This window comes from Ictalurus punctatus, chromosome 6, assembly GCF_001660625.3.
Source record: "Ictalurus punctatus breed USDA103 chromosome 6, Coco_2.0, whole genome shotgun sequence".
In the NCBI taxonomy this organism is placed as follows: Eukaryota; Metazoa; Chordata; class Actinopteri; order Siluriformes; family Ictaluridae; genus Ictalurus; species Ictalurus punctatus.
In genome coordinates, this window is record NC_030421.2 from 30,913,688 (window position 1) to 30,940,662 (window position 26,975).

At 39.4% G+C, this 26,975-nt stretch overlaps 2 protein-coding genes across 12 annotated transcripts in view; one reads left to right on the forward strand and one right to left on the reverse strand.

Annotated features, from left to right (window-relative positions):
- The window catches only part of obsl1b (obscurin like cytoskeletal adaptor 1b), a 41,688-nt gene extending 18,875 nt beyond the window's left edge, over positions 1 to 22,813 (forward strand). For all 10 annotated transcript variants that reach the window (XM_017469987.3, XM_017469988.3, XM_017469989.3 and 7 more), the window contains 17 exons: positions 2,177 to 2,449; positions 4,807 to 5,082; positions 5,646 to 5,921; positions 6,003 to 6,278; positions 6,384 to 6,659; positions 6,783 to 7,049; positions 8,613 to 8,879; positions 9,324 to 9,593; positions 10,104 to 10,370; positions 13,360 to 13,626; positions 16,288 to 16,400; positions 16,666 to 16,819; positions 17,580 to 17,741; positions 18,281 to 18,385; positions 18,457 to 18,723; positions 19,672 to 19,942; positions 21,086 to 22,813. In XM_017469987.3, the coding sequence (XP_017325476.2) occupies positions 2,177 to 2,449; positions 4,807 to 5,082; positions 5,646 to 5,921; positions 6,003 to 6,278; positions 6,384 to 6,659; positions 6,783 to 7,049; positions 8,613 to 8,879; positions 9,324 to 9,593; positions 10,104 to 10,370; positions 13,360 to 13,626; positions 16,288 to 16,400; positions 16,666 to 16,819; positions 17,580 to 17,741; positions 18,281 to 18,385; positions 18,457 to 18,723; positions 19,672 to 19,942; position 21,086 (3,788 nt within the window). In that variant the 3' untranslated portion in view covers positions 21,087 to 22,813. The remainder of the gene's footprint in view (positions 1 to 2,176; positions 2,450 to 4,806; positions 5,083 to 5,645; positions 5,922 to 6,002; positions 6,279 to 6,383; positions 6,660 to 6,782; positions 7,050 to 8,612; positions 8,880 to 9,323; positions 9,594 to 10,103; positions 10,371 to 13,359; positions 13,627 to 16,287; positions 16,401 to 16,665; positions 16,820 to 17,579; positions 17,742 to 18,280; positions 18,386 to 18,456; positions 18,724 to 19,671; positions 19,943 to 21,085) is intronic.
- A 3,237-nt stretch (positions 22,814 to 26,050) lies between these two features.
- The window catches only part of ctdsp1 (CTD (carboxy-terminal domain, RNA polymerase II, polypeptide A) small phosphatase 1), a 28,756-nt gene continuing 27,831 nt past the window's right edge, over positions 26,051 to 26,975 (reverse strand). For both annotated transcript variants that reach the window (NM_001201154.1, XM_047155803.2), the window contains 2 exon segments: positions 26,051 to 26,398; positions 26,536 to 26,721. In NM_001201154.1, the coding sequence (NP_001188083.1) occupies positions 26,270 to 26,398; positions 26,536 to 26,721 (315 nt within the window). In that variant the 3' untranslated portion in view covers positions 26,051 to 26,269.

Genomic DNA, 26,975 nt, shown 5'->3' on the forward strand with positions numbered 1-26,975 from the left:
TTGGGTTCCACTACTGTCTGCTAAGAACAGGAATCTGAGGCTATCACAGGCACAGACTCATTGTAACTGGACAACTGAAGATTAGGGAAAAAATCATCTGGCCTTTTCCCAGTCTCATTTTTTTCCTCTAGCAACTCAGTGAACTGCTTTTCTGCTTATTTGAGTTACTGTAGACTTCCTGTCAGCTCAGACAAGTCTGGTCATTCTCCTCTAATCTCTCTCATCAACAAGGTGTTTCAGCCAGAATACCCTCCACACGTAGGATGTTATTTTGTTGTTGTTGTTTGTTTTCTGCACCATTCTGTGTAATCTCTAGAGACTGTGGTCTGTTAAATTCCAAGGAGATCATCAGTTTATGAAATACTCAAACTAGCCCATGATGTGGAATGTGCAATTCTACAGGTGATATTGATTTCTTCTGTTTTTGTGTATATGTCATTAATAGTTTTTGATCTTTAAACAAAATACAACGTAAAACAAGGGCAACCTGAGATAACACACAATACAGTTTTTATTTATTTATTTTTTATTGAAGAAAAAGTAATGTGATTCAACACCTATTACCCATGGGAAAAACTAACTGCCCCCTTAAACTTAACATCTGGTTGTGCCACCTTTAGCACCGATAACTGCAACCAAATGCTTCCATTAACTTGAGATCAGTCTTTCACAGCGCTGTGGTGGAATTTTGGCCCACTCTTCTTTGCAGAGCTGCTTTAATTCGGCTACAATGGAGGGTTTTCAAGCATGAACTGCCAGTTTAAAGTCCTGCCACAGCATCTCAATTGGTTCAAGTCAGGTCTTTGACTAGGCCACACCAAAGCTTTAATTTTGCTTTTTGCAGCCATTCAGCACTGGACTTACTTCTATGCTTTCGATTGTCTTGCTGCATAATCCAGTTGAGCTTGAGTTTCAATTTACGGACTGAAGACAGGACATTCTCCTTTAGGATTTTCTGGTAGAGAGCAGAATTCATGTTTCCCTCAGTTATTGCTAGTTGCCCAGGCCCTGAAGCAGCAAAGCATCGCCACACCATCACAGTGCCACCACCATGCTTGACCGTAGCTATGATGTTCTTTTTGGGGAGTTCTGTGTTTTTACCTCACCACTCTTCCACGGATGCCATTTTTGCCCCGTGTCTTTCTGATAGTGGAGTCATGAATGGTGACTTTTATTGATGCAAGAGAAGCCTGTAGTTCCTTTGATGTTGTCCTTGGGTCATTTGTGACTCCCTGGATGAGTCATCACTGTGCTCTTGGAGGAATTGTGGAAGGTTGGACACTTCTGGGAAGATTCACTTCTGTGCTGGGTTTTTCCATTTGGAGATAATGGCTCTCACTGTGGTTCTTTAGAGTCCCAGAGCCTTTGAAATATCTTTGTAACCCTTCCCAGACTGATGTATTTAAATCATTTTCTTCCTCAGCATTACTGGAATTTCTTTCAATGTTTAAGTGTTGATTTGATTAAACGGGGTTTGCATTAATCAGGCCTAGTTGCGTCTAATCCAACTAAACCACATTATGAATGCTGTTTCATAGATTTGGGGAATTAGTAACTACGGTTCAAATACATTTTCACAGAGGCCTAGTTGGTATTAGATAACTTTTTTGCTTCAATAGATAACATTATCATTTAAAATTTGTATTTTGTCTTTACTCGGGTTGCCTATGTTTTATCTTAGATTTTGTTTTAATTTCTGACACAATTTAGTTTGAGATGTATACAAAAACAGAAGAAATCAGGATGGGGCAAATACTTTTTCACAGCACTGTACAAACATACATACATACATGGAAAGTAAAACTAGGGCAATATTTGAGAAAACACACATAACACATCAGAGGAAAGATTTAAGGATGTGGTGGACTGCTCAAAATACTGCTTATTCAAAATGATCTACTGCTTAATTAGGTAGATTGAATATTTGGTGAAACATATTAATTGCACAGGTGGATGTTGACCTGCTATAGCATTACTGCCTGTCGCACCTCCTCTGGTGCCCATAGGATTACACTGCTTGTCCATGAGCCTTGCCAATGTGACAAACACGGTGAAGCAAAACTAAAACCCGTTTCTACTCTCGTCATTCATTTTCAGATGCTTTAACAAAACAAGACTTTTTGGCCATATAACTCATACTGTCTGATTAAGAAGTGTTATGTTTTTTGCTCAACAGAGCCTCCCATAATGATTGTCTATCCCAAGGAAGATGTTCATCTTGAGCGACATGTTCCAGAGGAAATTGTTCTCAGCTGTGAGCTTTCACGTCCTAATGGAAAAGTGACTTGGTTCAAGGATGGACATAAACTTCAAGAAAGCGAAAATATGAAATTGAAAACAGAAGGTCCATACAGGAGACTGAAGATTCTTCACAGCAGAGTTGAAGACTCAGGAGAGTATGTCTGTGACACTGCTGATGACTCAAAATTCTTCCATTTAAGCATAAAAGGTATATCAAATCAAATTATGAGAAAATATTAACTGTGAAAGTTAATTCAAGTTAAAATATAAATTGTGAAAGTATGCCAATGCCTGACTTTCAAGAAAAAACATAACATACACAAAACAAAAAACACAAAACATACATATACCAGGTTCATTCATTCATTCTTTCATTCCACCTTACTTGGTGGAGGGGTGGAGATTGGGGTGGCAACAGGTTAAGATCAGACCAGACTTGTCTATCCCTCTCAGCTCTGTTCCATGGCTATTTCAGTTTACTGAGTTCCTCATCCTATCATGAAGAGCAAGCAACCCAGCAAAGGAACCTCATTTCTACTGCGTGTACTGCTGGTTATCTATATTGAATGAAACAAAGAGCTTTGCTGGAAACTGGGAACCTGCTTTGCCACCACAGACCGTGACAGTGTATACCTCTGCTGCGACTGACTTGATTCATTTGTCAGTTATGTTCACTTTTTACATTGCTCCTGAATACGATAAGGCACTTAGTCTCCCACCAGGGGTTAGGTCTCTCCCCTCACCTAAGTCCTTTCAAGGAGAGAACCACTGCCCCAGACTTTTCCCAGCCACTTCACATTCAGCAGGGAAACACTTAGGTGTGTGTCATAGCTCAACTGTTAGTTGTACCAACAGAACATCATAATAGGAATGTTGCTGGTGTATTGATATCTTGTCTATGAAAACCATGAACAGGAGTGGAGACATGTCAGACACCCATCATAGATGGTTCAAATTTATGCCAAAAATGAGGACACAACTCTCAGTGCATTTGCACTGAGACTAGACTGCACAAAGAATACCCTGTACCCTATACCCAGATACACTATACTTCTTTAGTACCTCCCACAATATAGGATGTACACTTCTCCAAATCCACAAAACACATGTATCCTAGATCACTATAGTCCCATGACCCCTCACAAAGCTGTGCAAAAGTTAAAAAAAAATGAGCTAATGTTCCATAGCTTGGATGTAACTGGCATCATTCCTCCTGAATCCTAAGTACAACTATCAGATAGAGTCTCCTCTCCATATCTCTGGCATCGACTTCTCTGAGGAGGCTGAGGAGGATGATTTCCCTGTAATTTGAACATACACTCTGGTCACCTTTCTCAACAATGAACCACCATACAACTTTGTAGACTTCAAACTAGTTCAATGGCACTGCCCCAGAGGCATCTTAAACACACAACCCTAACCATGACCCAAGCCTTCAACATCTCTGGCCAAAATTCATCTACCCTGCATCCTTGCCCCTATGAAGGCTTCTAACCACCATAATAACCTCAGTCACATAAAAGCACTGTTTTCTGGCACTACTCCATGAAGTGCTCCCTCAAACAATACCACAAATAGAGGTCAAATCTTTCCCGCATTTGCTCAGCAGCACTTCAGATGCACTGAACAGTTTGCCAGAACATCTTTGATGCCAACTGAAAGTCTTTTTCCTTTTAATGGCCTCTACAAGCTCCTCGTATGCCTGAGCTTTTGCTTTTGAAATTGCTTTTGCTGCAGACATTTTGGCACTCGTACACCTCTCAATTGAATCAGGAAAGCCCTCCAAATCTGAAAACTTCCCTCACCACTGGTGTCTATCACCATGTGCTAAGGTTACTTCCTTGACAGACACTGACAGCCTTCTAGACAAAGCTTCTTGCAGCTGCCTCTATAAGTATCAAGATGGTCTTTTGAGACGCAACATCTCTGATCTACAGGGGAGGTGAAAATCCTCCTTGTTCTCACCAGACTTTTCCAGAAATTCCTCAGGAAAACAGAAAGCTCTCCTGGGTGTACCAGGTAAACCTAGCTTGAAAAGTAATTGAGGTAACTCTATTGTCCACCGGAACAAACTCTAACAGCAACATCCTCAGCCTGGCACTGGTGAGTATCTCCAGACCTAGCTGAGGCCTATCATTTGTGGGAAATCGAGAGTCGGAGAAAGAGCAACCCCAGTGGTAATGAAACCCATACTTTGTATGGATGTAAGACTATATCTCGTCCATACCTTTCCAATTCAGGCTACCTCAGGCTCTAACCTTGCCAGTGCAGTGACATTCCACTTTCCCAAAGGACTACAAAATAGGCAAAAATGACACAAATATTATGAGATACAAAAAATTATTATCAATCTTAAAGCTGCAGACAGCACATTTTCAATAGATATTAATCTATTGAAGATATTTAGAGAGTTCAGTTTTTTTTATTCTGAATATGTAACACCATTACTTGTATTCTGTTACATCCCAACCCTGTTTAGACCTGTTATAGATCCATGCCATAAAAACCATTCCTATTTGTCTGATTGCATCAGGCACTGACCTCCTTATATGTGTGTTCATACAGAACCCCCAGTACGCATAGTTTCCCCAAGCCAATCCCAAATGGAACTTTGCCAGCAAATGTCAGAAAGGATGGTGCTGAGTTGCGAAATTTCCAGAGCCAATGCTTCTGTGCGCTGGTATCGAGATGGGCTCGAGGTAGAAGAGAACAACAACCTAATTCTTGAAGTCGATGGCGTTTACAGAAGACTCATTATACCAGAGACAACAGTCAGTGATTCTGCAGAATATGTGTGTGACACAGTTGATGACTCTGTGACATTCTTCGTTAACATTGCAGGTACTGTGATATACACCTCAAAACTGTCAACTGGAGAGCCTGAAAGAAATCATACACTATATGGCCAAATGTTTGTGGACACCCGACCATCACACCCATATGTGGTTCTTCCCAAAAGTGTTGCCACAAGGTATGGGGCACAATTGTATAGGATATGTTTGTATGCTGTACCATTACAATTTCCCTTTAAGGGAACTAAGGGGCTTAGTGCAAACATGTTCCAGCATGACAATGCCCCTGTGAACTGTGAGGCCTGCACCCTCAACCCCACCTCACCTGACATCAGTGCCTGACCTTAGTAAGGCTCCTGTGGCTGAATAGGCAAATCCCCACAGCCAGGTTCCAGCATCTAATGGAAAGTCTTACTAGAAGATTGGAGGTCATTATAACAGCAAAGGAGGGACTAAATCTGGATGGGATGTTCAACAAGCACATATGGGTGTGATAGTCAGGTGTCCACAGACTTTTGGCCACATAGTGTAGCTGAAGTTACACAATTTTTTTGGTTGTCATTTCAATTATTATACAGCTGATCATTACGATGACAACTTCTATTTGTGCAGAGCCCCCAGTGCGATTTATTCGGCCAAGGAAGACGGCCTACGAAGTTGAAAGATTTGTTGGAGAAACTGTAGTGCTTGACTGTGAGGTGTCTAGATCAAATGCAGAAGTCAGCTGGAAGAAGAATGGAGAAGAGATTGAGGAAAACAGTAATGTAACTATAACTGAGGATGGCAGTACTCGACAGTTAACAATTCATTCATCAAGGCTTGAAGACACAGGCCAATACTTATGTGATGCCAAAGATGATGTAATGGATTTCAGTTTGAAAATAAATGGTAAGCTTCTTGTCAAAATAACAGTAAACTAGTTTCATCAATGGACATGTCCCAATAATATGTTTTTGCTCTTCTTTGTAGATCCACCACTCAAATTGATGCGAAAAAGTGATACAATAACAGACAAGTATTTTGTAGTGTCAGATGCCATTGTGCTCAAGTGTGAACTTTCCAGAGCAAATGGCATAGTCAGCTGGTACAAGGACAATAACAGAATTGTGGTTAACGATCACTTCACATTTGAAGAAGAAGGGGCATTCAGATCTCTGATCATCTTAAATGCAGAGATTGAGGACACTGGTGAATACATATGTAATGCGAAGGACGATAAGATTGTCTTTAATGTCACAGTGCAAGGTACATTAGAAATTTCAGTCATGCTACTGTTGGTGAAAACATAATACTTAAACATAAAGCTATCCATGCAAAATAACCTATAGCCTTGTTTTGTATTCTATTTAGAGGCACCAGTGTCTATCCTAGGGAACACTAAGACGCCAGAACACTACTCACTCATTGTTGGAAATGAGCTGATCCTTGAATGTGAGGTGTCTCGAGACAATGCCAATGTTCAGTGGTTCTGTAATGGGAGAGAACTTCAGCCAGATGCCCGAATACATATTGAACAGAGAGGCACAATTAGAAAACTTGTGCTCTCAAACCTTCAAATGTCTGACTCAGGAGAATACATATGTGATGCCATTGATGACAGAATGTACTTCATGGTGACAGTTCAAGGCAAGCTAACCATGACTTTTATTAAAATGATCAACAAAATATAAGGTCAATACATTTTAAACCTTCAGAAAGAACACTGCATAAAGCAATGCTAATCACCAAGTATCATTTTCTGTTTAATAGAGCCGCCATTCAAGTTCATCAAAAAAGAAGAGATAAACATTGCCGCCTATGAAGGTGAAAGCGTGACACTGTGTGCTGTGGTTAACAGAGATAACGGTTCTGTGCAATGGAGCAAGGGAGGCAAAAAAATCAGTGATGAGCATTTTTATGCCACGAGTGATGGACGAACTCACTACCTCACGATCAACCCCCTTAAAAAATCAGATGGTGGAGAATATGAGTGTAATGTGGGCACAGACAAAGCTCATTTCAGTGTCCAAGTCAAAGGTAAATCAAGACCTTTTTGTGTTACCTTGTCACTCAACTCTTAGAGTACTCAGGCCACACAATTACAGTCGTGTGAAAACATAAATACACAACATGGAAATTGTTGGCTTTTTTGACTTGCTTGGACAAGCAAACATTTGATCATCTTTGAAACAGTCCCTATTAATAAAGTTGATGCACTCTATCAAATGACACATAAAACTGACATTTTGTAGTAATTAAGCAATTTAAATTAACAAAAAACAGACCAGTCACATGGAAAAAGTAAGTACACCCCTATATTTAACACACCTTAAAATTCATAAAATTAGAAACAGGTGTTCAAGATTGGTTGCCAGTGACGAGAACCTGCTTAGGGCGTGCAGGTGGAACCTGTCTTATTTATACTCCTCTCATATCTAATGTCTGGTGTTCTCTTTGCTATTGATTTGTGTGGTATCGTCATGCCAAGATCTAAAGAGTTCTGTAAGGCCTTCAGAAAAAAGTTTGTGGATGCCTATGAGTCTGACCAGGGATTTAAAAAGATCTCCAAATTATTTGAAACACACCATTCCACTGTAAGGAAAATCATCTACAAATGGTGCAGATTTCAAACGACTGCCAATTTGTCCAGGACTGGCCGTCCCTGCAAATTCAGTCCAAGAGCAGACCGTCTGATGCAAACAGAAGTCTCCAAGAACACCAAAATTTCATCACAGGATCGCAACTGTTGGTGTCAAAGTGCATGCTTCTACAATCACATAGAGATTGCACAAATTTGACCAGCATGGGAGACTACAGTTTGCCAATGAGTCTATAGTCAAAGATCAGGCCTTTTGGAATGATGGTGCTCTGGACAGACAAATCAAAGATAGAGTTGTTTGGCCACAGTAATAGCAGATATGTTTGGTGCTGACCAAAGACAGCTTTTCAGGAGCAGCACCTCATAGCAACTATGAAGCACGATTGTGGAAATGTTGTATGTTAGGGTTGCCTCAGGGACTGGACAGTATGCAGTCATTGATTCATCTATGAATTCTGAAAAATATCAGAGTTCTTGAAGATAATGGGAGCCATCTGTCCGAAAGTTGAACTGAAAGTGGACCTTTCAACAGGATAATGATCCTAAGCACACTAGCAAAGAAGTTATTTCAGCTAAAGGGGGCAATACTAGCTTCTGAGGCCAAAGGTGTACTTACTTTTTCCACAGAAGAATCACACATCTAATGATATTTCTGTTGAATAAATGATTGAAAAAGCTATTTTTTTCTTGTGGTCTTGTTCAAGTATATCAGCTTTATTAATAGGCACAGTTTCAAAGACGATCAAATGTTTGCTTGTCCAAATATGTCAAAAAAGGCCAACAATTTAAATGAGGTGTACTTATTTTTTCACATGAATGTATTTTTTTTTTATCTGCATTGCTTCTGGAACAGGAATATATCATATCCTGCTTGTTAATCTAGGATTACTGAAAGAATTGTCCTCTACTGAAAAGTCCTTTGAAATATACAGATGTTTAGCCCTCCATCAATGTTGACCATGCGTTTTCGGCAAACTTTTAATTATATTATTTTCTTTTAGCTACGAAGGTAAAATTTTCCAAGCCGCTGCAAAATGTAGAAGGGATCAAGGGTAGTGATGCTGTTTTGAGATGTGAACTCCACACAGCCAAAGGAGATGTCCAGTGGCTAAAAAATAACCAAGAAATCACACCAAACCGACATTTTACAATACGCGCAGATGGACAAGAAAGAAGCCTCACAATACACAACTTAACAGATGATGATGCAGGAGAATATACATGTGAATCAAAGGATGAGAAAACATGTGGAACGGTAGTAGTTAAAAGTAAGTATATGTCACTGAAGAAGCTTTTCTTCATCGTTCAGATCGATACTGATAAAGCCCAGCTCAATAACTCAACACTGACACAAAAATCTGGTTAAATTACTACTACTTAAATTATCCTGTTTCATCAATACTGAACCACCAGAGGAGATTGTTTATTCCAGTGCCAATCAGACTATAAATCTCCTCCCCTTTCTACATGAAGGGGTTCTCTAAAACCCAAAAGCATGGCCTACGGATTCATTTAGTCAGTAGTTTTTGCACATGTACAGTTATAAAGAATATTTCTGGTTGTATTACTCATTATAGGTTTATATTTATTTTTTTACCAGATCTATTCACTGTCATTTGTATTGTACTGAGTAAGTTGGCACAAAGTTCCTTCAGGATCAATAACATTTATCTTTACTGTTCTTCTACAACCTCTCCTCTGGTTATTTTAAGCCCCTCGTGTTGTGGAGTTTATTGCTGAGCTGCACAACATAACTGTAATGGAAGGAGAAGATGCGACATTTAAGTGTGTAGTGTCCCCAGAAGATGCAAAGATGGTCTGGTGTATGAATGGTTGGCCCATTACATCAAAAGAGAGGTTTAAAATCTCAAGTAATGGACTGTGCCACATGCTGTATATCAGAAACTGCCAAGTATCAGACAGCTGCAAGCTAACAGCTGAAGCAGAAGGAGTGATATCCAAAGCTATCCTACAGGTTCAAGGTGAGATATTATTTATTGCTAATCAGACAATTGTTTTTCTAAGCAATTGTTTTTCTCTAACATGTTCTAACTACTTACACATTTTTAATAATTTCTGAGAAGTCACAAAGGTTTCTTTCAAAATGTTCATGAATTGTGTTTGATGTAAAGCACAGGTCAAACTTTTCCATTACACTTATGAAACGGGGACATTAGATAAATTCTTTGAGCGCTTGAGCCGGTCTTTAATGCCATGGTAACATATTTGCAATAAATAATGACCCCTTCAGACATGGTTGTTGAAAAGGTGCCTATAATGGTTTGCACTTAGCAGCTTCTCCAGTTAGAGTTCCATTTATAACTGACAGAGGCAAGTGGCCATTCTTCTGTGCATAGCGCTAGGGACACAAGAGTTACACTATAGCAGACATATGCAAGAGAATTTTTGTACTATAGCCTACCTTTATGTTAAAGATAGTTTTCAAAACATCTCTAGACTGTGATGAGTAATTAGAAACTAACTGTGTACAGAGAAACAGGTGCTGTTCACAAAGAAAATGGAGTCAGTGGTGGCGGAGGAGTTTGGAGAGGCAACCCTCGAGGTAGAGCTGAGCCTGGAATGTGGAGAAGTGCAGTGGATGAGACAAGGCGTGGTCATACACCCAGGGCCTAAGTTCACCCTGACGCAAAGTGGCCAAAAACGTATGCTCACAATCCACAAACTTGCCCTTTCTGATCGTGGGACTTACAGCTGTGAAACTCTTCATGACCGCACACAAGCCGGGCTCAGCGTGAAACGTGAGTCTGCACATGTTGCTGTCTATTTCTCACTATGCTTTGTTATTCTTTGTTTACTGTGGTTGCTGGTAACGCCGCTTTGACACTGAGCCCCTGTTGCTGTTGTTTTCTTTATATCAATTCAATTAACTGAGTAAGAGTAATACGAGAGCCGCATCAGTGACGCTTGTTCCACAGCTTGACAGTCAGGAACAGCTGAGTGACAGATGATTCCCAAGGAGCACTCTTCTGTATTGACATAAGATAAGAGGCCCATGATAATTCAATTATGCATGGCAAATGAGAACCGGATTGAGGGCTGGAGAAAGGTCTTCTTGCGGTTGCCTTTTAATCCCTTTGAATTGGCTGTGAAAATGTCGACGCTAATATTGAGAGCTCAGTTCTATTCACAAATTCCAACATCAGTAATGAAAATGCCTAGAGTGCTTGAAAATGTCTTCTTTTAGGTTGTTACTTCTAATGCAGAGTTTGAATTTGTTCCCCATTGACCATATTGTGCCCTATTTGGGTGGATGCTGCCATTTTGTAGCATTGTCTGAATTCTATGTGGACAAATCCTATTCACTAGACAGTACAATATATCGTTACACATAAATCTGGGGTACAACCAATAGACATGAACGCCACACTAAAGTACCATAATGCATAACATTACTTTGATGATGAATACCAGAGCACACAACCTCAGAAAAATTAAGACAACAGGTACTTGTTAGTTACAGTATGTAATACTGTGAAGTGCTCTTAGTATGTCTGTTTTTTTGTTTGTTTGTTTGTTTAATGTAACAGCATGTCACATTGAGACGTTTCTTGTACTCTCAAGTGTTGTCTGAATTCTGTACACTGTCTCCCTTTACTCTTTCCCTATAGATCCCCTATATAGAACAGTCTATAAAGTAAATAGTGAGTAAGGGAGCGATTTCGAACCCAGCATTAGGTCCTTAAAGCATTCCCGAATCAAACTGTGCCTAAATGTAAGACTTATTATTCTTTGTCACTCATGTACAACCCTAATTCAAAAAAAGTCTGAATTTTACTGTGTAAAATGTAAATAAAAACAGAATGCAATCATTTGCAAATCTCATAAACCCATACGTTATTCACAACAGAACATATAAAACCGATTCCGATTTGATGTCCGAAACACATCTCAAACAAAGTCGGGACGGGGGCAACAAAAGGCTGGGAAAGTAAGTGTTACTAAAAAGAAACAGCTGGAGGAACATTTTGCAACTAATTAGGTTAATTGGCAACAGGTCAGTAACATGATTGCATATGAAAAGAGTATCTTAGAGAGGCAGAGTCTCTTAGAAGTAAAGGTGGGATGGAATCTGGATGGAAGCATATGTTGCTCTAAAACCTGTATATACCTTTCAACATTGATGCTGCCTTTACAGATGTGCAAGCTGCCCATTCCATAGGCACTAACACACCCCTATACCATCAGAGATGCAGGCTTTTGAACTGAGTGCTGATGAAAAGCCGGATGGTCCCTCTCCTCTTTAGTTTAGAGGACGTGATTTACAAAAAGAATTTTGATTCGTCTGACCACAAAACAGTTTTCCACTTTGCCTCAGTCCATTTTAAATGAGCTTTGGCCCAGAGAAGATGGTGGCGTTTCTGGATCATGTTCACACATGGCTTATTCTTTGCATGATAGAGCTTTAACCAGCATTTGTGGATGGCACAGTGAACTGTGTTCACAGACAATGAGTTCTGGAAGTGTTTCTGAGCCCATGCAGTGATTTCCATTACAGAATCATGCCTGTTTTTAATGCAGTGCCGCCTGAGTCCTCGAAGATCACGGGCATGCAATATTGATTTTCACCCTCGTCCCTTGAGCACAGAGATTTATCCAGATTATCTGAATCTTTTGATGCTATTATGTACTGTAGATGATGAGATATTCATAGTCTTCACAATTTTACGTTGAGGAACGTTATTCTGAAATTGTTCCATAAATTGTAGACGCAGTTTTCGCAGATTGGTGAACCTCTGCCCATCTTTACTTCTGAAAGACTCTGCCTCTCTAAGATACTCTATTTATACCCAATCATCTTACTGACCTGTAGCCAATTAACCTCCAGCTGTTTCTTTTTAGTAATACTTACTTTTCCAGCCTTTTGTTGCCCCGTCCCAACTTTTTTGAGACGTGTTGTGGCCTTCAAATTCAAAATTACCATTTTTTTTTTCTTAAAATGATACATTTACTCAGTTTAAACATTTGATAAGGTTTCTATGTACTATTGTGAATAACATATGGGTTTATGAGATTTGCAAATCATTGCATTCTGTTTTTATTTACATTTTACACCCCGTCCCAACTTTTTTTTTGGAATTGGGGTTGGAGCATAATCCTCCAATTCTTTCTGATGTATTCTCTGCATGAACCACAATCAAAACCAATTCAGTTATGTTTAATACCAATACCCTCTCATCAGTCTCACCCACTTGTTAAAATCCTTTAATACTTGTTCACAACAATAGACCAAGCTCCTAAATTTTGAGCAATATATCAAGTTTACCCATTTTACTGTATTAATTATAAACTGATATTTTGTGAGGAGCTAATCCTTAAGGAATTGGTGCATACACCAGTTTAACTGCTATATGTAATGCTTATTCAGTTGTGCTCCTCTACAAATGAGCATGTGGTATGGAAATGTCAGTGCTTTGCCTGTTATTGGCACCTCATATGAATTTGGATCTCTTTTCATAGCAGCTAAATATATGCACTGGCCTTCAAAATCTAGGGTGGTGTCAGCTTTTTTTTTTTTCCATGGGGAATGCCTGCCTGTTTCGGAATACTTCAAAACATGTTGGCATACCCTGGAACTTGGGACTTAAATCAATGCTGGACAAAGAATCCAATTCTCCACTATAAATACTGTTTATTCCTATTTCTAATTCCATCACTAAAGAAAAATAACTTTTAACAGCGTAAATGTGTTTGTGATTTCTTATTACTACTCTTTTTATATGCACATAGCACGGAACATTAAAATACGGAAAGGACTGAGTGAGATCCAAACGTTTGAGCGGGAGACAGCATCCTTTGAGGTGGAGCTGACACACACCAATGTGGAAGGCATGTGGCTGAAGGATGGAAACCGTCTCAAAGGCAACAACCACTGGCGCATGACTACCAAAGGCCGTGTGCACAGCCTGACCATATCCAATCTGACACTCGAGGACACGGGAACCTATACGTTCTCCACCGAAAATGCAAGGTCATCTGCCAGACTTGCTGTTAAAGGTACACACTGATCACAAGAAAAGCCCATACACGGGGGTGGCATGAGCCAGTGTTTTCAGCACTTATAATTTTGAACTTCCAGAACGGTTTACATGATCAATTGTATTAATTTACATTGATATGATTTATATGGAATTATGTACAACGCTGCAGCAGGAGTAAGGATTCATAATATACTATTGATTCACTCATCACTCAACATTCAGCAATATTGCAAAAAATCTGCAAATATGTTCCATTACTTATGGTATACATACTGTATTGGTACATTTTCATAGCTAAAATAAATTAATGCTTATCTAACTCAAATGCTACTACTAAGTCAACATGACTCAGCAGAACTTGGACTGCAGTGCTGCTTACATTTTGACGAAGAAGACACTGTCCATCAAACAGTATTTACATTACACCTTCAATAATATTTTAAGAACCAAATGCTGAAAGTGCTGCATAGTACACCGATGACCAGAAATAGTTCATTTGCCCACTAACTGTAACAAGACATCTCACGGCAATTAACTTATAAGGGGTGGAATTCAGTTGTGAGTAGGTCAGACGCAGTAGGGGGTTGGACGCTGAAGCATGATGCAATTCAACATGATGCAAGCTGGTCAAATTTCAGACGGTGATGGCAGTACAATGGAATGGGTTAACGGCTTTCACTGCGGCTCTTCCTTCGTGTTGGCTTACACATATAAAAAGACTCTGATCACATAGCCAGAGTGCAGCTACCGAAACTTTTCAAGCATTCGTCAAGCATACATTCGTAGTATGTAAGGTAATCTCTTATATGCCAAGTCACTCAATAGAGCTTATCTGTTGGAGTCTATGAGCTGTCGGTGAGGATGACAATAGATTGAAAATGCCACTGCAACAAATGGTGCATTCCTGACCATTGCCAAGTTAAGTCTGGTTACATTCATCCATCATTATACAGTACTACAGACTGGATTCGAAATATCTCGCTCTTAAACACTTGAAAAGGGGAATGGAGGTCAGACTAATGTGATCTGTTGGCCGCATGCATGTCTGCACAGGTATAACTGCATGTAAATAGGAAGTCCAGTCTACATGTTTAACTTGCTCAGTGCTGAAACATACTGTTGAAAAAGCCATTTTATGCAAAGTCATGACATGGTCTGTTTAATGCATCTATTGTTGCCAGTTTCTTATACACACGTCACTCCATTTGATCTGATTTGATGCAAATGGTGAAGCACAGAAGAAACAGTACAGGAATACTTTATATTACACTAATGTTGTTGGTCTCATGACATAACTTATTTGTGTATTTGTAATCATGTTTGTGAGAATGTGCGAATCGATGAAGGTGCAATGTCCCTGCTTGAATCATGCTTATTAACTGTCATGTACTCTTCTGAGTTGCCCGACTTTATCTGGTTTTCTAGCTATATTGAACATTTATGGTCATATTTATGCAACCCCAATTCCGAAAAAGTTGGGGCAGTATGGAAAATGCTAATAAAAACAAAGAGGAGTGATTTGTGAATGTACTTTGACTTGTATTTAAACAAAAAAACATATCAAGACAAGGTATTTGATGTTTTACCTAATCAACTGCATAGTTTTTTGAAGATAGACATTTATTTTAAAATTGATGCATGCGACACATTCCAAAAAAGTTGGGACGGGGGCAATTTAAGACTAATAGAGTGACAAGCTGAAATAAGAAGCTGATGTGAAACAGGTGAGGCAATCGTCTAATCATAGTATATAAGGAGCCGCCAAAAAAAGGCCTAGTCCTTCAAGAGCAAGGATGGGTCGAGGCTCGCCGATCTGCCAACAGATGCGTCAGTGAATAATCCAACACTTTGAGAACAACATTCCCCAAAGACAAATCGGTAGGATTTGGGGCATTTCACCTTCTACGGTGCACAATATAATTAAAAGATTCAAGGAATCAGCTCAAATCTCAGTGCATAAAGGGCGAGGCCAAAAACCACATCTGAATGCGTGTGATCTCCGATCTCTCAGACATCATTGTCTTAAAAACCGTCACGAGTCTGTAATGGAGATCCTGACATGGGCTCGGGAATACTTTGGTAAACCTTTGTGAGTCAACACCATTCGCCGCTGCATCCACAGATGCAAGTTAAGGCTTTACTATGCAAAGCAGAAGCCTAACATCAACACTGTCCAGAAGCACCGCCCACTTCTCTGGGCTCGGTCTCATCTGAGATGGACAGTAGCACAGTGGAATCATGTTTTGTGGTCCAACGAGTCAACATTTCACATAGTTTTTGGACAAAACAGCCGTCGTGTTCTCTAGGCTAAAGCATGCCTGTAACTTGCACATCTGCACATTAAGGCAGAAAGATCCATACACATTTTGGAGCAACATATTCTGCCATCCAGAGCAGGACAGCACTAAACCACACTCTGCCCGGATTACAAGCGCATGGTTGCGTAAACAGAGAGTGTGGGTGCTAGCATGGTCTGCCTGCAGTCCTGAGGCAATGAAGGCCCTGTACTGTTGCCAAGTCACCAGTACAGCACCATAACTACTACTAAACTACTACTGTACCACAAGAAACATACCTTGTAAGAAACGGGACCTTCATTTCTTCATATGTGCTTTTCTTTTACAATCCTCTGATTGAAAGACACAACTGAAAACCATTTTCAACTCAATTTGTGCAGAAACCCCAGTGTCCATTCTGAAAAAGCTGGAGGATAGCACTTTCACAGAGGGTACAGGAGCCACCCTGGAGTGTGAGCTGTCCAAATACAATGTTACTGTCAAGTGGATAAAGGTAAGAAGACTGTAGAATTACATAAATAAAAGACTAACAACTAATTATTATTATTATTATTATTATTATTATTATTATTATTATTTATTAGTAGTAATAGTAGTAGTATGTGATGGGTACTAATAACAAATTAAACATATAATACGTTACTCAACCACATGTGGTTATGTATGCTACATTTCATTTTCATCAAGATAAGATCTGCCATAGATAGGAATGAATATTTTGCTAGCCTGTGGTTCAGTGGTGCTCTTGTCTGGCCTAGAATGGAGAAGAAATTAAGCCAGGGAAGAATCATCGTATCTACTCCATGGGAAGGAAGTGCTTCCTGCAGATCGTGAGATGTGAGCTTGGAGATTCAGGCGTATATGTGTGTGATGCCGGAGATGTCACCACTTCCTGCTCTGTAGAAGTTTACGGTAAGGAAAGAACATCTTGACAGTCATAAAACTATAAGATTGCTGCAAGCTGGTGTGTGCATACTTCACGCTGTAGACTCATTGCTTACTGTCTTTCACTACAATACTGCCACCTGCAGGGAAAAGACAAGTATTGGCCCTGCTTTTATTTGAGAGCTAGTGGGACATACCAGTGGTGGCACCAGGAATATTTTATACCACCACCATCTCATCTTTTTTTTTTACAGTTCTATTTCTCTCACATTTACACTCATTGCCCTTAGACTAAGACTTAGGGGTTAAGACTAAGGGGTTTGTGGACGTTATTTGTCCATGTGGGTTTTAACATTACATACAAGATTCCCACATACCTGCTCATTTTGTTGCTTATGTTACTTCACAAATTCAGGATAAGGTGGTGTATGCCAGATTTAATAACCGTGGTAATTATTCCAAATAAGTAGATTATTTGGTTCTTCCTGTGTTGGATGTTAACAGTATCTTCTCTGAAACCATAATCAGCAAGTCAATGATTGGTTGATTGGTGTATGTGAATGGTACAGAGGTCTCATTCACAATTAGATGTGTACACAATCTAGATTAATGTGGCTACAGAATAATAAATCAAATTTAAGAAACCATGATGTTTGCCCCAAACTGAGCTACTTTCCTCATGCTCAATTTACTCTTAAATGCTCAATTTTTATTTATGTATGTTTTTTTTTTTTTTATAGTTATGAGATTAGGCTCTTTGTGCACGTGTGATTTCTTATTGAAACAGAGAGAGAACTGGAAGTGTTACACAGTCTGGAAGACCTGGATATTCAAGAGGACCAGAATGCTGTGTTTATGTGTGAGGTGTCTCTGGATGACGTACCTGCAGAGTGGTTTAAGAATGGAGAGAAAATCAAACCTACTAGCACCATCAGGATCCGTCAAGAAGGTATAAACTGTTCACTTCTGCATGAAGTCATACACAAAACAATTTCTGTAGCTTCTCATTAATATCCGTCCTCATTTGCTTCAAGTTTGATCGATGCATAATTTGTGTAGGACAGGGGTTCCCAAACTTTTCCAGGGCAAGGCCCCCCCAAATGGCATTAACATTTGACCGAGGCCCCCCTTTTGCAAGATGTCTTTGAAACACATTAAAAATACAGACTTCTGAATATATCCCATTTTTTTTATTATTATTAATAATTACAGCTTACATCTTTACATTACATTAGGAATTGATTGTGTGTGTGTGTGTGTGTGTGTGTGTGGTTGTCTGAGAGTGAGAAAGACAAAAACATACTAGTGGGAGGGATGGGCACACCAAATTATCGAGGCCACCCAGGCGCCCCCTGGCGGCCCCCACTTTGAAAACCACTGGTGTAGAATATTTCAATAGCATTCAACATGACCATGAAAATCTACCAGATGATTTTTTTTTTCTTCTTTCTACCAGATGATAATGTCATATTTATCTCTGTATCACAGGAACCAAGCACTTCCTTCTTATGTGCAATGTTAAGGGAGAGGATTCAGGAGAAATCAAGTTTGTTGCCAAGAATGTCGAGTCTATAGCTTACCTAGAGGTGGAGAGTAAGTATTTCATTTTATTTGTATCAGAGTTGTCAAAGTGTTCAGATTTTTACGTCTTTTTTTTATTCCAGAACTTCCTGTGAATATTGTGAAGCCTCTGCAAGACAAAATGGCTCTGGAATACACTCGGGTCTTACTGGACTGCACCGTGTCTAACCCGCGTTGCAGCATTCGCTGGTATAAAGGCCGTAATGTGATCCTGCCCTCAGGACGCTTTGAGATCTGCAGTGAAGGCTGCTATCGTAGACTTGTGATACAGGAGGTCACACTGGACGACGCAGGCATGTACAGCGTGCAAGTCGGAGAAAACACATCCTCAGCAAGGCTCACTGTAGAAGGTGAGACAAAGTCAATGGTCAAACTACATACTCATTGAGAAGTTTGGACTTTTGTGCATAGCATATGTTTGAAAAGTCAGTGCTGCCCTCTAGTGGTTAAAGACAAGGTTCCCAAATGTGCCTACAGGCATTCAGACCCATTTAAGACACAGATGAAAACTAATCGAAGACATTTGATTGTGGAATATGCTCATAAAAACATTATTGCAGTGAAATCAATAAGTAAGCCAAAAAACAGTTTTAAATGGACGGAGACAAGCAGTAGGTGAGATCCTACATAATTAGCCCCACGTTTCTTATCGACAAGAATATACTAAATGATTATGAAAATCTCATGAGTATATATGTGTTAATGCTTGCACAACTGGTACTTATTCACAATGCATTTCAAAGTACTTTTTAGTGAAAAAAGAAAGAATGAATGTGAAATTCTTTACATATAAGAAGTGTTACAAGGCTGTAGTATAGATTTATGCAAACGAATAGACTCGGACTTCACTTCAGCAGGCATTATGGTGGAAAATGGGAAGCAAGCAACAAAGAAAAAAAAAGAAAAATTTTACATATTTAAAAATAATTATATAAAAAAGTACTACGTGGCTGTAATACAGAATGAATGTATATGTACAATGATCCTAAGCACACTAGCAAATCCACCAAGGAATGGCTCAGAAAGAAGAGATGGAGGGTTATGGAATGGCCTAGTCAAAGCCTGGATTTGAAAGCCATTTAAATATCGTGCGGGGATATGAAATGGGGAGTACATGCAAGAAAACCCTCGAACATCTTGCAACTGAAAGAATATCGCATATAACGAGTGATTCTGACGTGTGTTTGATTAGCCTGAGTTTACTTGTGTTTATGCTTTCAGTAAAATTGACAAAGCCACTGGACCTGTAATGGAAATTATAATAAATGTTTGCTCTCTCATGCTTGTGCTTGCACCAGCCCAGCCAATCCTGATTGTGCAGGAGCTGCGGGATGTGGAGGTGTCGGCTCCAGAGGAAGCATGTTTTGTGTGTGAGGTCTCTGTGCCGGTGCTGAAATCACCTATATGGACTCTGAACGGAGAGGTTCTGAAACCTGGACCCAGAGTTCTCCTGGAGAAAATGGGGACAGTGCACAAGCTCACCCTGAAGCACACGTCAGAGGACATGAATGGTGTTGTGGTGTTTGATTCAGGAAAGGCCAAAAGCACAGCAAACCTGCATGTTAAATAGTAAGTCAAGCTTGGTAGATCTTAAGAAAAAAAATTAAAAATAAGCACATATCAAGACCTTAGCATTAATTAAGGTTCAATCAGGAAGGTCATGATATATGGAGAACCCTGTGGAGAAAAACAGTTGATGCTGTATGTTCACGATATGATCATAAAACATAAATTAACTTTAGCCTCCTTTGATGGAATTGTCTAAAAATTTGATTTATTTACACCCCCCCCCCCCAGAATGGCTTCAAGTAAACACGTTAAATAGAAATTTACAGTGAATGGATTTGACTACACATTAACACACTGGGTTGCAAGTAGTAGCAAACTTGGTATGATTTGTATGTATTATGTAGATTAGTACCCGTGCTTCTGCTACAAGTTGATCAATCCGGATACACGATCTCATACAGATATACATACGCTCACATCCACTGTATTAGGAACAGCTGTACAACTGCACATTCACGCAGTTATCTATTCAGCTAATCATGTAGCAGCAACACAATGCAAAAAACCATGCGGTTAAGAGCTTCCATTAATGTTCACAGCAAACATCAGAATGAAGAAAAAGTGTGATCTTTGTGATTTTAATCATGGCATGGATGTCGATACCAGACGGGCTTGTTTGAGTATTTCAGAAACGGCTGATTTCACACACGCCAGTCTGTAGAGTTTACACATAATGGTGTGAACAAACAAAAAACACTGAGTGAGTGACAGTTTTGTGGGTGGAGACGCCTTGTTAAGAGAGGTCCAAGGAAATAATTGGACAATTGAAGTGGGGGGGCGTTTCTGAAATACTCAAACCAGCCCATCTGGCACCAACATCCATGGCACGATCTATGTCACAGAGATGACTCTTTTTCTTCATTCTGATGTCTGATGCGAACATTAACTGAAGCTCTTGACCTGTATCTGCAGGATTTATTTTTTTGCATTGTGCTGCTGCTTCCCCATGATTGTCTGATTAAATAATGTTAATAACGGCATGAACGTGCAGTTGTACAGGTGTTCTTAATAAAGTGGATGGTCAGTGTAGATATTTGAATAACTCAATATACACCGTCACGATGTATAATCAGGCTGGTGTTAAGTGGAATCAGTCAATGTAGAATCTGTATCAAATTGATTCGTGTCTTCTCCCCTTTACAGATAATCCCTGGCTGACTTGGACCCAGCTTCATTTTGCGATTTCTGCAGTTGCAAGCAGGGAGTTTTTAGGGGATTATAACTTTAATACTATTTTTTTTTTTTCTTTTTCTGTTAAATTCTATGCTCTGGATCTGTTATATATTGTGATTTTTTGTTGTTGTTGTTGTTGTCTGCTCAACTGTTTTTCCTGAATTGTAAATGGCAGTAGACTAAAGTTGCATTGATGAGAGGAAAATCCATCGCTAATTCATGATGAACTACTTGGACAAAAAGAAAAAAAAAAAAAAAAAAAAAGTGGTCACATCCACCAATATCAGTGTCAAACCTGGATGAATGTAATGTAGCAGAAAACGAGATCATTAGTTGTTAGCCAGACACTGAAGTTGCCAAGTGTTTTTCATTTCCAGACAGAACATAGCGTAATCTAGGATGACATCTGACCGAGTGCTTTCGGCCAAATCAGTATGACTTATCTGCTGAGCATGATGAAACACATTCGATTTAAAATAATCAGAGCTTAGCCCCAATAAAAGCATGTTCAATACACTGGTGGCATCACTACCCGACAGGATTGATACAATTATTAAGGCTAAGACAGACATAAACAATTAGTTGTCCCCCTAGAGCACGGGAGTGTCGGAGTTGTGTTCTGCTTGGATATGACACACAAAAGACGAAGTCAGCGCTGTCCAACAACTGACCATCTGGTTTTACGCTAAGGTTCATTAGTCCCGGTGCACAACCTAATGAGATAAAGAACGCTGCTAATCATTTTGTCTGGGGAGCTAAAATTAAAATTGGTTGAGAAGAAATTGCTTAATTATTTTACATTTATATGTACATTGTCCTTTGTATAGATACCTTTTCTAATTAAATGTTTGTGGAATGCGAATTAAAGGGATATTAAGGAGGTACACGTTTACAGAGGTGTGAAAAAGCACAGGGCCAAAACGTTATCACATGAAGGCTGAATATTGATCGCTAGTATATGGATAGCAAGTCAGAAATATCTACTAAAATCGATATTTTTTTCAGACTGGTAGGAAAACATGTCAGTGAAAAAACAGAGAAATGTTTTCATGAACAGGATGACCTGTTGCAACATCCATATGTTTTAAACGTTTCTTGTAGTCAGCAGTGGTCCCGTTTCTTTGCTTTACATATAACCTTGAATAAAATAATCTTTACTGATCAAGCTTCTAGTCGTTTTTAACTTCCGTCACGTCTCATCCGGCTGAACAAATCAACAAACCCACTTTTTTTTTTTTCCATCAGTTTCATTTATGATATAGCTCATTCAGTACAGTAAAATACAATTAATAATTACAAAAGTTTCAAGACTAGGTTACAGCCGACTTAATTTAAACTTGGCTTTCCTATTTCCAGATCACAAAAACAAGAAAGAAAAATAAAAGGAACATCTCTAGCCATTAATGCTGAATTTGGTTTGACCTACACAAATTACCAGACATATAGAGATGTGGGACGAATGTGGTGTTTGTTTAAATGTAGTAAAGAAGGGGCGGTACAGTATAACAAATAAAAAGGCAGAGGGTATACATGTTAAATAAATGGCTATATACACTGTGTTACTCTTGTAGTTGATCATATCAAAATAGTCAGACATTTAAAACTCAGATCAGGAATTGTCTAAGCTGCTTCGAAATGAATTCAGAAGTTTCTATCAGAGTGAGTAGTAAAAAAAAAAACAAAAAACAAAAAAAAAAACTCAATATAGTATGCCTTAGTACTTAGTTAAATTCGAATGAAACTAGCACTCATTCCTGATTGGAGTTTCATGTTAATTTTTTTGAGTTTTTAAATGTAAGCTCTTATATTTTCTTCAAAAAAAAAAAAAAAAAAACATTAAAAAAAAGGGCAAAAAGGAAAGCGTCACTGGTTCAGCTCCTAACTGACTGGGTGGATGACTGATTGCAAATCAGTTTTACTTGCATAGTGATTCATACAATATCAATACCTCTAGTGATAAAGTCATAAAACACTGCATATAACTGAACTCCAGGGGGAGCCACTTCTTCTAAAGCATCAGGGGTCACTCTATACTGAAACACATGGCTTAAGTGTAAATCTTATAAAGAATGTTGGAACAGCACTGCTGATACACAATACACTTTTATAGGGTCAATCTAGACAATAGATAGGTCAGATTTTATACCACCCCTCCTGCTACCATACACCTGATGCATGCTGGGTGGATACACGCAGGACCAGATACATTGCCCCGTACTAATTATGACTTGGCTGCATGTTCTACTGTGAGACGGTAGCAGTGCTGGTGCTGCCATGTCAGAAAAAGCCACTGCTACCTCAGCAGATACTGCTTATTATATTAACGCTACAATGACCTCATTGAGAAAGAAAAAAAGAAAAAAAAAAAAAAGATGTACAAACACCAATGTCTACCAAATGGAAAGCACCAGAAGTCAGTGCAGGCTGTGAGTGAGAGACACCAAACATACTCAACAGTTTCTTTTCGGGAGCTCAAAACGATCACTGATTGCTATTGAGATATCAATTAGTCAAGCTACGTGCTTGTGTGCTTGATTACATTAACCACCATAGACTTGTTAAGTAAAGTGGACACCAACAAAATCTGTTATATGAGATAGGAAAATAAACAAGTGCTAGTTCAGACCAGTGTTAGGGATCTATGAGATTGATGAGGCCTTTAGGAATGTACCACGTCAGATATGGGATTCGGTTACGGTTTGACACGGTATCAACACTATATGCGCTCAGAGAGGAATTAATCATCCTCGCCAACGAACACAACATTATAAAAAAAAAAAAAAAAAAAAAAAAAAAAAAAAAAAAAAAAAAAAAAACAACCCCAAACATGCAGATCAGCAGGATGCTGCACCTGGAGTCTTAGCCACGAGAATGTTTGTGTGGTGTTCTTTTCTTTGTCCTCTTCGAATTTTAAATACAGCTTATCCAGGGTTAGTACCTACCTGTATAATGTATAAACTGAGGTCATAAATATATTAATTCTAGAGTAATTTGGACATCCAATGCAATTTTCAATAACAAGGTGAAAACATGTGGCCAGGTTCAAATACAGATTAAAAAGAAGAAACAAATTGTGCTTGTCAAAAAGAAGCATGACTCAAACCTTTGGGCCAGTTTCTTTCTCGCTCAGTCTTGGTGCAGCACTACACTCATTATCAGAAGTCGAGATAATCAGCATGGCCCTACCATAATCATGCCTGTACAAAATCTAATACAAAAAAAAGACAAAACACCAATGTTACAAACAGCTGAATCATCATCATCATCATCGTCACCACCACCACCACCACCACCATCATCATCATAATCATCATCAAAAAAGTCCTCATGCCTTCTCTTGATTATCTCATCTGAACGAAATGTTACAGCATCAACACTTGCCAAAAAGTCCATCTGATAGTGCTAACGTAAGCTTGAAATGTCCACATTCATTGGCACTGCTAGGCAGAGAAAGCTGCATGTCCAACACTAAGGCCCCCAAGTTGGAGTTCTCACTTCGGGAAGTGTGTGAAATCCTAAGGTTTAACGATAAAAGGCTCTTTCTAAGGCTCGTCAAACGTACTGGTAACAAATAGGATTTGTTTAAGAATGCTTAGCCTTTTTGTTTTGTTTTTCGTCGTTGTTTTTTTTGGAGTCATATCAAGGCACAGATTGCATACTGTTACGGAGTTAAAATGATTCAGCACAGTACAAACTGGATTTGATTAAGAGCACTTGGGTGACTGACGACAGCAAATCCGTGGCCTCAGTGAGGGAAATCAAAGCGTGCCCTGTGTCACTTTGTTTAAAGGTGCTTTAGCTCCTTTATGCACTAGCCTGAAACTGAAATCGGAGCCCTCATTACCAAAAGGTGCCCTTCCTGCTTCCCTTTCATACATCCATAAAATCTGAAATCTGGACATGATTGTACAGCGTACACCAATCAAAACCCGGGAAAGAAAAACATGATACAACCGTTTACATTTGGGCAGGTTTTATATATAAAAAAAAAAAAAATAAAAAAAAAAGGGAGAAAGCAAAGTGTGCATTTTGATTGGCATTCCCAATGTTTGAGGTAACCTCACTAGGGCAAATAATGCCTTAAAAGAACAGCACTGACATTCTGGCAAATCGGCTCATGTTTCACTCGACTCCTGCGTAATAACTTATAAGCAGACACACTTTATACAAGCTGCACATTCCAAGCAGGAATTTACTGACAAAGATCATCGTCGTGAAAGCAGGCAAGAGAGCCAAGTTTTTAGGTCTTAAATAAATTTAAAAAATTAAATATTTTTTTTTTTCCTTAAAATCAAAACTTTTTGGAGTTTGTTCCACGGGATTTTCCTTCCATACTTAAGTCGTCTACATGACCTTTCTTTTCTAACCGGAAGTGAAAGACACTGGTATCTGATCATTCTACAAGAGCATCTCACCATCTCTTAGACCCGCATAACCGACGGAGACGGAACGAAAGTGTAACGCTTCGTAGTTGTGCAATAAAACTGCTTTTATTTAACAATGCACATCTGCATGGTGACAGCTCAGTTTGGCTCTTTCCCCACCCTGTTTTGGAATGAATCTTTAAGTTCCCTTGGCTCTCATTAATGCCTGGGGAGAAATTCTGGTTCTCCGAGTTCCTCCTAGAAAAATCCATCCACTCCGAACAGCTCTAAAATGCACTTCCAGCATGTCAAACCTGTGAAACATGAGGCTACTTGCTAAAATGTTGGCACCATCTTTTAGTAAAAGAAATTTTATAAGCTATTGTATTGTCCTTGAGGAAAAAAAAAAAACAACAACAACATTTCTTAATCTAAAATAAGCAATAATATATATATATATTTTAAACATGGCTTCCCTCTACCTTACCTTTAGAGTGGGGAAAAAAAAAGCTACAAAAGAAGAAATAACACGTATTCAAGTGTTAAAAACTGATACATTTCTTTTTTTCCGTGTGTGTGTGTGAGATAAAGCAGTTCCTTCACAGTTCCATCGTTGTAGCCATACCAGGTTTCCATCAACTTTATGCTTCTCTGTCAAACCTCCTGCGAATGGAATTCTGGGTAGGTGATGAGGAGCGAGCCGGCGGCAGATCCCATGTAGCAAGGAAGTGGCGCTCCGAACCCCGCCAGCCTCCCTGGCCCCGTGGTGAAAGCTGCCCCGTCGATCACGCTAGCTGCTAGTCCTCTGCTGTTTGAGCACAGCGTACACGTCATCCACTTTACTCAGTCTCTCGAAGAACGGAATCAAATCCAACAGCTCTGTGTCGGACATGTCGTCAAACCAAGAGGCTACGGGTACCTGGATACAGTCGAGTAATAGAATGGTATTGGTATTAAAAGAACGCTTAACGATGACGAGAACAAATAAGTACACGTGCACACAAGAAAAAAAAAAAAAAAGCTGAATATACTGTATATAGATATACAGAGACATACAGCATTGTCTGGGTGGAAGATGTATGATGCTGGTGAGTTATCCACGATGATGACTTTGTTGAGGTCCCTGCCCAGGCGGCTCAGGTCCTTGACGTAGTTTCCACGATGAAACACGCAGGATTCTCGAAAGAGACGGCAGCGGAAGGCACCCCACTTATCTAGCAGGTCCGACACGGGATCTGCGTACTGCGCACAAAGAACGACGAGCAAAAAAAACTTGAAATCGGTAAGATTTCTTTTTAAACACAGAATATGGTTCAGGGGCAGACAGGCAAGTTCAACGACCAGGGAAAAAAAAAAAAAAAAAAAAAAAAAGGTCTTCATTCATCTCCAGTACCCACTTTATCTTGGATAGGCTTGCTCCGGAGCCGATCCGAGTAACACTGGGAGCAAGGCAGGACGATTCACCCTGGAGGAGCTCCTCGTAGGGCATCATTCGC